General features: G+C 50.7%; 1 protein-coding gene and 1 long non-coding RNA gene across 12 annotated transcripts in view; one reads left to right on the top strand and one right to left on the bottom strand.

Annotated features, from left to right (window-relative positions):
• Positions 1-13,107, top strand: part of LOC102163032 (uncharacterized) — a 187,436-nt gene that overhangs the window by 168,035 nt on the left and 6,294 nt on the right. For 2 of the 4 annotated variants that reach the window (XR_014843345.1, XR_014843346.1), the window contains one exon: positions 4,198-4,963. This is a non-coding gene — a long non-coding RNA (uncharacterized LOC102163032). Of the gene's footprint in view, positions 1-4,197; positions 5,632-13,107 lie in introns of those variants that run through there. The other 2 variants (XR_014843344.1, XR_002343073.2) reach the window with 1 other exon arrangement.
• The window catches only part of ADCY8 (adenylate cyclase 8), a 222,504-nt gene continuing 210,308 nt past the window's right edge, over positions 912-13,107 (bottom strand). For all 8 annotated transcript variants that reach the window (XM_021088903.2, XM_021088904.2, XM_021088905.2 and 5 more), the window contains 4 exons: positions 11,794-11,940; positions 6,891-6,983; positions 4,421-4,535; positions 912-1,484 (listed from right to left, as the gene is read on the bottom strand). In XM_021088903.2, coding sequence (XP_020944562.1) covers positions 997-1,484; positions 4,421-4,535; positions 6,891-6,983; positions 11,794-11,940 — 843 coding nt within the window. In that variant the 3' untranslated portion in view covers positions 912-996. The remainder of the gene's footprint in view (positions 1,485-4,420; positions 4,536-6,890; positions 6,984-11,793; positions 11,941-13,107) is intronic.

Raw genomic sequence — 13,107 nt, 5'->3', positions numbered from 1 at the left:
ATTCATTACCGCTGAGCCACCGATAGGAACTCTGACCAGTATGGTTCTGACCATATTTCTACAACTGAGTATGTGATCTTGGGCAATTCCTTTAATTTCCTGAGCTTTCTCATCTGTAAGAAACTTTCCCGGGAGCCTTTGTGGTCGTCAGAGAAGAGCTAAGGATGCAGTCTTCCCAGAAAACAATGCACCTGCCTAAACCAGCTTACCCACCTGGGGACTTTCTAACGGTGCCTCCAATCAACAAACCCCAGGGATTTTGCACTTGCTGTTCTTTCTGCTTGGGTCCCTTTCCTCCCAGGTTCTATAGGTTGTGCCCCTTTCTCATCATTTAGGGCTGACCTTTAGCATCCTGTCCTCAAAGACGCCTTCCCTGGTAGCTCCAGTTCAACCAGTATCCTTGACCTCTCATTCTTTATCATGACTGTCCTACCTAATTTTTTTTCCCATTACCTCTACCTCTCTCTGGAAGCGGAGAATTTATGTTTTGGCTGAGAGGAATAGTTCCATTACCCCCACCAAGAATGTTAGCTCTGCGAGGGCAAGACTTTTGCTAGGATTTCTCTGGAGCCTGGGAAAGCACAGGCACACTGTAGGGCCTCCATACACCCTGGGAGTGAAAGGACAAAGTACTGTGAGGATATGTGAGGTCATTGGCATTGGGCCGGGCACCTGTCAAGCGTTCAATAAACAGCACTTCCTACTGATGATCCCACTGTATCGTCTCTGTTTACAGGTCCCTCTTTTGCACTTAATTGTGAGCCCCGCAAGGTCAAGGACTGGGTCTTATCTTTGCTTCCCCGTAGGCCTTGCACAGAAGAGATAAATCAATACATGTCTGCGACAGAAGAGAAACTCAAATCGCGTCTTTGATCTCTGGCGCATCCAAAGACCAACAAAAACCATGCTTGTTCTAAAAAAAATTAAACCTTTTTATTAGCATATTTATTTTATATATAAAAGAAATACAAAAAAAGAAACACAAAGAAAATGCTCTTATGGCAACTCGGACTTGTCGGGGCCTTCGGCCTGGGCTCCCGGCTCCGGCCCGCTGGGTGTCAGCAAAGTCCGCCGGTTGTAATGGCCCTTGATGATGCCCGGGTTGCTGTTCTCGTTCAGTAGCTGCTTCTGCCTTTGCCTGTTGAGGGACTGGACGAGGCCCAGGACCACGGCGGCCAAGGAGTACTGCCCGGGCAGTCTCCTCGGGGGCAGGATGAAAGGGTTGGGTTGGACTCTGCCCAGGAGAAAGTACGTTTTGATTTTGCCTTCCTGCTCACTGATACCCTTCACGTAGATCTCCCCTCGGTAGTCAAAGGCGAAGCCCTGGTCCTTCAGGATGAGATAGGTCTCCTCCGGGACCTGGATCCTGCCGCTGACCCCCGTGCTGTCCATTCGACTTGCCAGGTTCACGGTTTTGCCCCAGATGTCGTACTGTGGTTTCTTAGCGCCAATGACGCCAGCTACCACCGAGCCGTGGCTGATGCCTGTGGGTGAAGTGAAGGAGCAAGAGATGAGAGAAGAGGGTCGTCATGGAGGGGGCGGTCCTCTCCCTACCCCCCCCCACCGGGATAGTGGTCCTTAAATGAGGGGTGTGATCTCTGTGGATAAATGGCAGAGTCCAGATCCAGACACATCCCTTCTTAGATGTCTGACCTGGACCAGTTCCTTAACAGATTTAGACCTCGCTTTTCCCATCTGTCAAGTGGAATGAATTAAAGGAGGATGAGACGAGATATTAGAGGGAAGGCCACTGGTCTGTTCCCTGACAGCCAACGAGTGCTCCAGAGAACATGACGACTGCTCTCACACAGATGCTCACTCATCTCGGCCTGTGGGATAACAGGGCCCTGGACCAGGAGTCAGGATGCTGGGATCTCCTTCTGCCTCTGTTGTCATGGTGCCCTGCGAGCTTGGGCAGATGCTGAGGGCAGGTCCTCAGCGTCATTTCCTTGGTCTGTGGCAACAGCCTCCCTGACAGGCCTCGCTGCCTCTCCTTCTGTCCTCCTGTGGACCATCCTCCAAGCTGCTGCTGGAGCCAGAGGACTTTCTGATGTACTTCTCTTCAAGTTACCTCCTGCTTAAACACCCGCTGCAGCTCCTTTTGCCTGTGGGGTAAAGCCCGTGTGTCTCAGAATCACAATCTCAGATCTGGCTCTTGCCTAACTTGCCAGCCTCCTTCGTGTCCATCCTCGCCCTCACCTTTGCCACTACATCCTGAACTGCTCGAGTTCCCCTGACATGCGGGCACTTCCCGCCTCTGTGCCTTTGTCCCTGCCTTTCTCTCTGCCTGGACTGTCATTTCCTCCCAATCCCATAGGTTATTTGGCAAGTGCTTTTTAAGATAGTTTCAATGCCTTGTCCTTTATTAAAAATAAAGATTTCTCTTCTAAGAATGACAGTAGCCCACTGAACAGGTTTGTGGGTCTGTATATCTCCTTTGAATAGATCCAGGATTTCTCATTCATTGAACACTGACTAGACACCTGCTGTAAAGCAGGCACACTGTTCCAGGCACTGGGACTACGCCAGGAAAGAAAGGAGGCAGAGCCCCGGCCCTTATGGAGCTTACCTTCTCCTGGAAAGAGATAGGAAATAACAGCAAATGTAACAGAGTATCAGGGGATCAGGAAAGTGATAAAGAAAAACCAGTGAGGTTAATGGGATAGAGAAATAAGGGAGAGGGCGCATTTTGGAGTTGGGTGGTTTTAGGAAAGGTCTTCCTGAGCAGAGATCTGAAAAAAGAAACAGCACAAGCCATGCAGATATCTGGGCTAGATCATTCTAGGCAAAGGGAAGCACAACACACACACACACACACACACACACACACACACACACACACACACACACATTCTAGGCAAAGGGAAGCACAACACACACACACACACACACACACACACACACACACACACACACACACACACACACACACACACACACACACACGGCATAACGAAATATGAGAAACAGACCTTGCAGAATGTATGAAATCACAAGGATGCATGTTGCCCTTCAATCTACAAAGCCCTTTCACAGCCACTATCCCATTTGCATCTCTTGCTACTCTGAGGCTGGCAGGGGTGGAAATAATCTAATGCCCAGTGTACCCACGAGGAAACTGACGCTCAGGGGCTTTAAATGACTCGCCCCAAGGCACGGCGCTGGTTACAGCAGACCCCAAACACAAACCAAGATGCCCAATCTTGTTGGGAACATAATTGTCCAAACTCCAAACTATGCTGGCAATATAAAGTGTCACACCAGGGCTTGGCCTTAATCCCAGCAACAACTCCTGAAAGTGTGTAGCCTTTGTTGAGGAGTCTAGTTCTGCTTTTTATTCCTGGTTCAATCACGCATTCAATGATTTCATAAAGGACATGTAGGGTCGATGGAAGATGTGGAGACAAGCCCTGGACATGCTATCCATAGGCCAAAACAGAAAACATCCCTTCTTTATTCCAGGGAACAAAGGTGCATGGCCTCTTAGTCCTTAGATCTGATGGGTCAGGTATTGGTATTTCTTGACCTTTTATACCTGAAAGCTGCTAAGAGAGAAACAGGAAAGTAAAATGGCACACCAGCCAGAGATACCAAAACATGAAGCCTGCAGCAACATTTGTTTTAGATGCATGCTGGCCACTGGAATGTCACTGGTCTCAGGCAGGAAATCCTGGAGCTGCTGCCAGGATGACCATTTGGCTGTGTGATCTTAGATTAGTTACTCCCCTTCTCTGGGCCTGAGTTTACCCATCTGCAAAATGTGAATGTGGACAGAGGCTTTCGGCCGATGCTTCAGGAGGCCCCTCCAGCTCAGTGGAGATGCTGAAGAAATGAGCAAGTTATAGAAATTGTAAATGGCTGGTACCACATCGCTGTGACTGCTGTGTTATCGTTTTGCACAAGGATGGCCCTACACTCAAGAGGATGGTGAGCCATGTGGCCGAGTGAGGGGCTATAAAGCTATCTGCCTGTCCCCGGCTCAAACCAGCATCTGACATCCTCGGGAACAGGACCTTGCCTTTGACTCACGGCGTTTTCCAGAAGAAGCAGGGAACAAGACATTGACCTAAAGCATCCAGTGACACAGAAGATGGATGGAAATGATTGCTTACTCAGGGCCTTGTGTGGGAGGGATTCTGGAAAAGATGGAAGAGAAGTAGCTGTGGTCTAGCAGTTGCTTTGTGTTTCTGTCCACAGGCCCAGATCCTTCCCCTGCTTCTAGGATCTTGAGAGAGAGGAAGCCCAGATGGGACTGAGGTGACCCTGACCTTGGCCAAGTCACCTGAAGCCTGCTGCATTTTGTGGGAAGGAGCTCCCGTGGCGTGATGCCCAGGGCAAGGTTGGGGGGGGGCGGTGCGATGGAGCTGGGCCAGCCAGCTCTGTGGGACCCAAATGTGCCACGCTTCCAGCTGCTACTCACCGATCCGGAGCTCGAAATTGTTGAAGGAATGCTTGTTGATCTCCTGTATGCTCTCGGTCAGGGCGAGGGAGAAGTCGGCCAGGGCGCACAGGTGCTCCCACTTATCCTCGCATTGCTGGAACAGTGTGACAGCGTCGTCCCGTCAGTGGGGCGGATGGGAACACTCTTGCAGTGGGGGCCTGGTCTACGTCCCCCCCCCCACATCCCTCCAAGGGAAATAACCAGGTGTGGGAGCCCCTGTACCCTCATGTCATCCGTGTCAGAAACGTAGGAAGCACAAATGCCAGGAGATTTGCTCAAGAGAGTGTAGCATGTGTGACTCTCATGTTCTTTTTTCTTTCTGTTTTTTAGGGCTGCACCTGCAGCATGGAGGTTCCCAGGCTAGGGGTCAAATCCGAGCTGTGGTCACTGGCCTACACCATAGCCACAGCAACACGGGAATCGAGCCGCGTCTGCAACCTACACAACTCACAGCAACGCCAGATCCTTAACCCACTGAGCGAGGCCAGGGATGGAACCCGCATCCTCATGGATACTAATTGGGTGCGTTACCACTGAGCCACAACAGGAAGTCCTGTGTGACTCTCATTGTCCATCCCCCCACCTACCCTTGTCTGTTCAGGCTGATGCTGTGTGTGTGTGTGTGTGTGTGTGTGTGTGTGTGTGTGTACGTGCTCCTACGTTTCTTTGTGTGACGTTTCCAATCTAGGAACGGTGTCTGTTTCCCCGATGTACCCGCCAGGTCTAAAGGAGGTTCCGAGTAGATATTTGCTCTCTGACCGTCAGTTTCCTCATCTACATGCTGGGGACCTGTAACCGTGCCCTTGTCCACCTCACAGGCATTGAACGAGTCTGTGTGGGGAGGGCCCCTGTGCCCTCTGGAGCAGAGAGTGGCAGACAGCTTCAGGAACGGGCCCGAGAGCAAGGGTTCTCGGCTTCGAGGGCCATGAGATCTTCGTCATGACTTCTCGCCTCTGCCATTTTAGCCAGGAAGGAGCCAGAGACAGGAGAGAAATGAGTGTGTGTGGCTGTGTTCTGATAAAGCTTTAGGTGCACGCACAGAGGGAGGGCTGGGTTTGTGGAGCCCCGCTGTCGGGTGGTGTCCACATGCACCTAATGACTTCCTTCTCAGATGGTCTTGGCATTGTTCTAGGGTTTCAGTTGGAAAGAGAGCAAAGAAAAATAAAGATAAGCAAGGAAGTCCTACCGTTCAGCACGGGAATTATATCCAGTCTCTTGGGGACAGACCATGATGGAAGAAAATGTAAGAAAAGGAATGTATGTATGTGTATGGCTGAGTCACTTTGCTGTGCAGCAGAAGTTGGCACAACCTTGTAAATCAACTGTATATTAATTTAAAAAGTCAGGAGTTCCCGTGGTGTTGCGGCAAAAAGAATCCCACTAGCATCCATGAGGATGCGGGTTCACTCCCTGGCTTTGCTTGATGGGTCGGGGATGGGGCGTTGCTGTGAGCTATGGTGTAGGTCACAGACACAGCTCAGATCCGGCATTGTTATGGCTGTGGCTGTGGTGTAGGCTGGCAACTGTAGCTCCGATTCAATCAGGAGCCTGGGAACTTCCATATGCTGCGGGTGCAGCTCTAAAAGCAAAAAAAAAAAAAAAAAAAAAAAAAAAATCAAAAGGAAGGAATGAGGAGTCCCCTCCCTGGTAACTTACAACCATAATAGCACTTACTGAGGACCTACTAGGTGCTAAGCTTTGTGTGGGGAGCATGACTTTATCTCAGGTAGTTCATCCACTAACCCTAGAAGGTATAAATTAGGTTTCCCACTTAACCCAAGTGCCTGGCACACAGTCAAATCTCCAAAAAGCCCAACTGTTACTATTATTACATTTCAAAAGAGAAAATAAAAGTGAGAATAAGAAAACAGGCTGGTATCAGAAGTTTAGTAACACCTTTAACTAAATCATAATCAGGGTACTTCGTGGTCCTGATTTTGTTCATCAGGTGAACAGTGAGAGTCAGAATCAAGCCTAGAGGTTTCTTTCTCTCTTTCATTTTTTTAGGGGGCTGCACCTGCGGCATATGGAGGTTCCCAGGTTAGGGGTCAAATCGGAGCTACAACTGCTGGCCTACACCACAGCCACAGCAATGTGGGATCCAAGCCACATCTGCGACCTACACCACAGCTCATGGCAACTCCAGATCCTTAACCCACTGAGTGAGGCCCGGGATTGAACCCGCATCCTTGTGGATACTAGTCAGATTCGTTCCCACCAGGTGGAACGGGAACTCCAAGCCTAGAGGTTTCTTAATCATAAAGAAGCATCGTTTTACCCAGTAGACCCTACTTACCTCGGGAGCACGTGTCTGTCACCCAGAATGTCCACTTCTGCAGATTTTCCCCCTACCAGCCCCCATGTTCCTCCCCATGACCCCAGGTTCAGCAACACGACCAGAGGGCGGCCCCTCCCATGGTCCGTGGTTGAGTCCAAAGCATTCCTTTACCTGCTTCTCCGGTGACAGGCCCGACACGGCCATGTAGGTGCTGCCAATGGTCTTGATCTTCTCAATGTCTTGAAACCGGTCTTCCCCGAGCAGCTGAAACAGATCCAGGCAACAGGGTCAGTCTTGGCCTTGGTGCTCCCAGCAGCCTGGGGCTCCCCCGAGCAGGCTCGGGGCTCACTGTGCAGACTCCTTGTTGTCTGTTTTACGCATAGTAGGGTGCATATGTTAACCCCAAACTCCTAATTCAGCAGCTGTTTAGTGAGTGTCTTCAATGCCTGGAGAACAAGACACACGAGGTCCCAGCCATCACGGAGCCAAGAGCCAGATGTGAAATAATCATACCAAAATGTGCCCTATAGCTCAAGCTCAGTAAAGTATTATGCTGGAAACCTACAGGGAGTAGAGGTGAGGAGAATGGATGATATTGATAAAGTCTGGAGCATCTGGGAAGGCTTCCTTGAGTAAGTGATTTCCGATTTCAATTCTGAAGAGTGAAGAGTGATCTTCTAGCGGTGGGTGTATGAGCGTGTGTGTCGGGAGGTGATGACATGGAAGAGGTTTGGGGAAGCATCCAGATGGAGGGGCGAGCGGGAATGACGCAGGAGGTGGGGGAGGACGCGCAGTAGGGCCAAAGAATTAAGACGAGGTCTGCTGTTACAGTTTCCATCTGACACAAGCGTTTCCGGAAACCGTGGTTCTTTCGACATGTCTTCTTCCTGTTGCTATCAGATTCTCAAAGGGTCTCGTCTCTATTCACGGCCTCCAATTTCCTCTTTCCCATTCTTTTCTAAACTCACTGCAGCCCAGCTACCCCCTGGGCCCCATGCCACTGAGACTGCTCTTGTCCAGGTCACCTATGACCTAACCCCCCATTCATTGCCTGTCCACTGGCCAGTCCTCAGCCTGCTTGGCCCATGGGTAGCATTTGACCAGCTGACTGTATCCAGTTCACCTGAAACCTCCTCCCACTTGGTTTCTGCCCACTCAAGGTTTTATTTCCACTTCACCAGCCCCTCTTGGTAAGTCTCCTTGGCTAGTTCCTCCTTATCTTCCTGACCTCACAGAAGAGGCCTTGAACCTCTTCTCTTTTCCATCAGAATTTAGCATGTCTTATGGCCTTCAACACCAGCTCTTTGCTGAAGTCCCCAAATATATGTGCCGTTCCTTGACCTTCAGACACAATGGCTAAGTGACATCCCTAAGAGGAATCTCCAACCTGCCATCCCCAAAGCTATGCCTTTGGTTGTCTCTACCCACCAGCCATCTTGATTAATGGCGTCTCCATTCTTCTAGTTGTTCTCGATAGAAACCTCATAACCGGAGTTCCCATGATGGCTCAGTGATTAACGAATCTGACTAGGAACCATGAAGTTGCGGGTTTGATCCCTGGCCCCGCTCAGTGGGTTAAGGATCCAGTGTTGCGGTGAGCTGTGGTGTAGGTTGCAGACGTGGCTCGGATCCTGCGTTGCTGTGGCTGTGGTGTAGGCCGGTGGCTATAGCTCCGATTCAACCCCTAGCCTGGGAACCTCCATATGCCGAGGGAGTGGCCCTAGAAAAGACAAAGACAAAAAAAAAGAAAAAAAGAAACCTCATAACCCACATCTAATCTGCTGAGGTCCTTTGCTTCATCATCAAATATATTCAGGCTCTGACTCTGTCTCACCACCTCCTCTGCACAGGTCACAAACCCATGAAGTCAGCCTTGAGTGGTGGAATTAGTTCAAAACTGAAACCTCTCTGGCTCCTAAGTCTAAATTCTAGCTTCTTGTCTCCTGATGTTGGCGGGCATTCAGACGTAACTTCCGGTTCTCCACCTCTCGGCCTCCCTTTAAGACTGTGGTGTCCTCCAGGGCTCACGGACCAGACCAAGAGCATGGCGTGGGTTTCCCATACACATCTTGCTACAGGCATCCTCTCGAAACTTAGCAGCTAAGAAAATCTGGAAAATTCTAGCTGGAGAGAACTTCTTCTGGGAAACACGGAAAACACAGGCCTATGCATTTGTGATTTGCTTCGGGGTATGTACACACATGTGTGCATGTGCGTGTGCATGTGTGTGTGTGCATGTGTGTGCGTGCAGGTAGTTTGGATTTGCAGTCGAGGCAGCCTTTGTTCATTGTTTTTGTTTCTTGAGCTAAAGCGAAACCACTGTCCCGAGATCCTGCAAACTGCACCCAGGGCTGAAAGTGGCTGCAGCAGTCTGCAGGTCCCCAGCCTAGTCTCCTGCCTGACATTTGTCCTCAGACACCACTAGTAGGTTTGGGCTCTTAGCAGCCCTTTGGCTGTTGATGTTTTAGTTCAGAGACTCCGGCGTGCCTTCAGCTGCCCACCTCCCTCCCCCTGCCTCTGTAGAGCAGCATTTTCCCAGATTCCTGCAGGTAGGGGGGCCCTCCCTCTCTTCTCTTTGGAACTGCTTGGCTGAGTGCCAACTTCAGGTCCCGGCAAAGCTGCCGCCTCTTCTGAAGCTGATTAGGAGACAGCAAGAGGAGTCATCATTTCACTTAATATCCATGCGGCAAATTCATCCGCTATACAGCTAGCAGCATCCGGAGGCGTAATGGGGGTCCTAATCGGCCCCTCTACTAATTCTCTAGGCCACATGGGGCACTGAGATGTGACAGGAGGACCCTTCAGCCTCCGACGAGGCTGGGGCAGAGGGCGAGGAGCCCTGCCTTTGGCTTGTTGCCAGCCCCGTCCTGGAGCCCGTACTGCGTGCACTGATGGGCCTTCCTCTGGGCCAGGAGCCAATTCTGTCCACTCTGAGGTTCCGGTGACAGTGACCTCAGCAACCAGAGCAGCATCATTGCTAGAGGGTATCTGCTGTAGCTCAGTCAGGACAGAATCGAGACACTCTCTCTATTAAAAAAAATTTTTTTTTTTTTTTTTTTGCATTTGGAGCGCCCATCATGGCTCTGCGGAAACCAATCTGACTAGTATCTATGAGGACAAAGGTTTGATCCCTGACTCACTCAGTGGGTTAAGGATCTGGCGTTGCTGTGAGCTGAGCTGTAGTTTGCAGAGGTGGCTCAGACTCCGTGTTGCTGTGGCTGTGGTGTAGCCGGCAGCTGTAGCTCTGATTTAACCCCTAGCCTGGGAACTTCCATATGCCACCGTTGTGGCCCTAAAGAGAGAAAACAAAAGGGTGACAATATTTATGTGGGTAGAGGGGGTATTAGAAGAGGCTTCCCAAGTGGGGATGATGTTTGAATTGACTGTTAAATGAGTGTTAGGTTTTCTGCTGGCCGTGGAGTTGAGGGAGGGAGGATGGCGAATGGAGAAGCCAGCATAACTTCTAAGCAGAAAGCGCAGAATGTGACCTAGCCAGGTGGGCTTGTAATGGCATCTGAGTAGTGAGATGGTGCTGGCTGGTGGGCCAGGTGGTGTGTGGTGAGACGTAAGGCCAGGGAGGGCACAGGGACAGTAAGTGCAAATCCTCAGGTGGCCGTCTGAGGAGTCAGCAAGGGGGAGCCACCAGTGGGTTTCAGGTTTCAAAGGGATGTGACGAAATACTCCTGCTTTTGGTGGTTGCTCCTGCTTTTGATGGTGGATGGTCAGATGCAGGAGGCAAACAGTAAGGAGATGGCTGTGGTTCTCCAGAGGAGAAATAATGTGGCCCAAAGTGAGACAAGGGCGGCCTTGATGGTGAGAAAAGGGCAGATCTGAGAACCATTTATTTTTTTTTTATTTTGGATTTGTAGGGCTGCACCTGTGGCATATGGAGGTTCCCAGGCTAGGGGTCTAATCGGAGCTGTAGCCACCAGCCCACACCACAGCCACAGCAACGTGGGATCTAAGCCACATTGGTGACCAACAACACAGCTCACGGCAACACCAGATCCTTGACCCACTGAGCGAGACCAGGGATCGAACCTGCAACGTCATGGTTCCTAGTTACATTCATTTCTGCTGCACCACGACGGAACTCCCCAGATCTGAGAACTGTTAAGAAGAAAGAATCCTAGATGGGACGCGGGGGTTAAGGGAGAGAACTCTGTTTAGGATGATGTCGTGGATGCTGTTGGTACCAGCATCCTTCACAGGGTCTTCCTTCACAGCGCCACGAGGGCTGCCTGCTGACAATGTGTTGCTGGACCCAGTTTTTGAGATTAGCCCTGGGGATCCCCTTGCTGGCCATGCTGGGGGATTTCACATCCGCATGGGGACAGCCCATGGCCACTGGCGGACCAATACAGGTGTATAGAAGCCCAGCCCCCTTGTCTCGCTGATGTGGGCCACTCTGTGGTACCACGTACCCTCCTGAGCTCCCTGGGGGATCAGGCTGAGGAGGTTAGACTTGAGCTGAAGCCACACTTCTGTCTGGCTTCTTCCCTAAGATCTTCTCAAATCCTAACCTCCCATCTCATTTGGACGGACGCTGGTGTCCTACTTGAAGCTAAAGGATGAGGCAAAAATGACCCACACCTGCCAAGTCTATTAACGTAAATAAAGTGCTTTTTCCAGTCCTGGAACCTGGAAGAAGACAGTACCATATGGGGTATATTTCTATTTTGTCGAGATGTCTGACCAGATGCTCAGGGATGGGTCTATCTTTGGCAATTTGGGCAGATGAAGAAATATCCCCGGCCCTGGCCAGTCTCTGTGATGCCAGGGCCGCTGTAGCACTGGCCTCCAGTCAAGTCCTGGCTTTGCCATTTGCCGTTTGTGTGCCACTGGGTTAAGTTCCTAGCCTCTCTGAGCCTCACATCCTGATCCTCCAGAAAGAAGCAGCTGCGTTTCTCTTGCATGATGAATGTCGTAATTAAATTAGGTGATGCACGTTTGTGTTTGGAACGCAGTCTGGAATTCTGCAAGTGCAGAAATTGCTTACCACCAACAAACAGTCCAATGCTATGACAACAATGATGCTTCTCCACGATTGCAAATTTCTGAGGCTTCTGTTTACCTCATCGAAGTCGGCGATGATCTCATTGAGCAGGCGCAGGCATTCCACTCCTTGGTTATTCATTTCCGTCTGGGAGTAAAAGTCTGCAAACCCTGGGATGGAGGCAAACATCACCCCAACGGCATCATAGGATTGAGAATACAGCTCCTGGACAGAGAGACACACAGAAGGAGCCAGAAACAGTCATCAGAGGTGAGGTTCCACAGTAATGCTCCCTGCAGCCATGCACTGGAACCCACCCACAGGACAGAGAACCCCAGGCTCGGACGTGATCTCATCAACACCTTAGCCTCACAACCGTGTGGATTGGAACCACGGAAAATGCATGGTCTCCAGCCCTTGCCCAGGCCAGAGTTCTGCCTGCCCATCAGTTGTCCTTGTCAGCTTCCTTTTCTGTCCGCCTTGGTGGCTAGTCCAAACCCTGCCCACGCTCCTTAGCTTCCCTGTCCACTCGATTCCACTCAGCACGTGATCTTGTCTCTTACATTACTCTCACGTTATCCTCATACAACCATCTAGTTCATTCTATGGGCACCTCTGCTGCTTCAGCCCCAGACAATGCATTTTCCCTTCTCCTGATGAAGAGCGGTGCTTCTTCCTGATCTTTCTACCCCCTCTAATGTCTTCAGCGACATCCTCTGACAGGGCTCATCTTCTTTCTTTCTCCTCCCCTTCCTCTAAGCATCTCCTAGAAGAAAAAGTGCCAGATGCCTTCGGTCCTGCAGACACCTGTGACTACCAGCCCATCTCTCCTTATCTGCATTTCAGCGTCTTAAACTGGTTTTCTCCCCGGTCTGTTCCCACCCTCTCAAAGCCCATGCGCATCTCAGGCTGAAAGGAAATGAGCATGGAGCAGGTCAGACTGCTGGCCGCGATGGGCAAATCACTGCACACATCCCTGGTCCTGCCTTCCTAGACATGATTGGTGGGTGATCATGCCCACAGTCGTAAGTCCCCTGACTCCCATGCTTTAGGGGTACACATCTGTTTTCCTTACGCTTGCCCCTTGGAGGATTTATTTTTTGCTTATCTACTCCCTTAAATGTTGGTCTGGTTCTGTCTTTGACCCCCTTACCCGGGCCGTCTCGTTCACTCAGCCTTTCACCGGTCTTCATATGTGCGTCTCTAAAATCCCATTTCTGAGTCAGTTCTCCTTGGACTTTGAGCTTCTGTGTCTCATCCTGGGTTGCGCTTACATTCCCCGAATCACGAAGGTATCGGAATGCATTTCCTCTCCACCTAAGCCTGTCTGTTCATTCCCTGACGTAGCTGGTGACACCAGCACTGACAAGTCAACAGAGTTAGAGACCCTTG

This window comes from Sus scrofa, chromosome 4 (assembly GCF_054392235.1).
Source record: "Sus scrofa isolate SSC_HxYL_T2T_F1_AM1 chromosome 4, Sscrofa_HxYL_maternal_Yorkshire_Landrace_v2.0, whole genome shotgun sequence".
In the NCBI taxonomy this organism is placed as follows: domain Eukaryota; kingdom Metazoa; phylum Chordata; class Mammalia; order Artiodactyla; family Suidae; genus Sus; species Sus scrofa.
The sequence above is the reverse complement of the archived record's forward strand: the minus strand, read 5'-3'. Positions and strand labels throughout refer to the sequence as shown.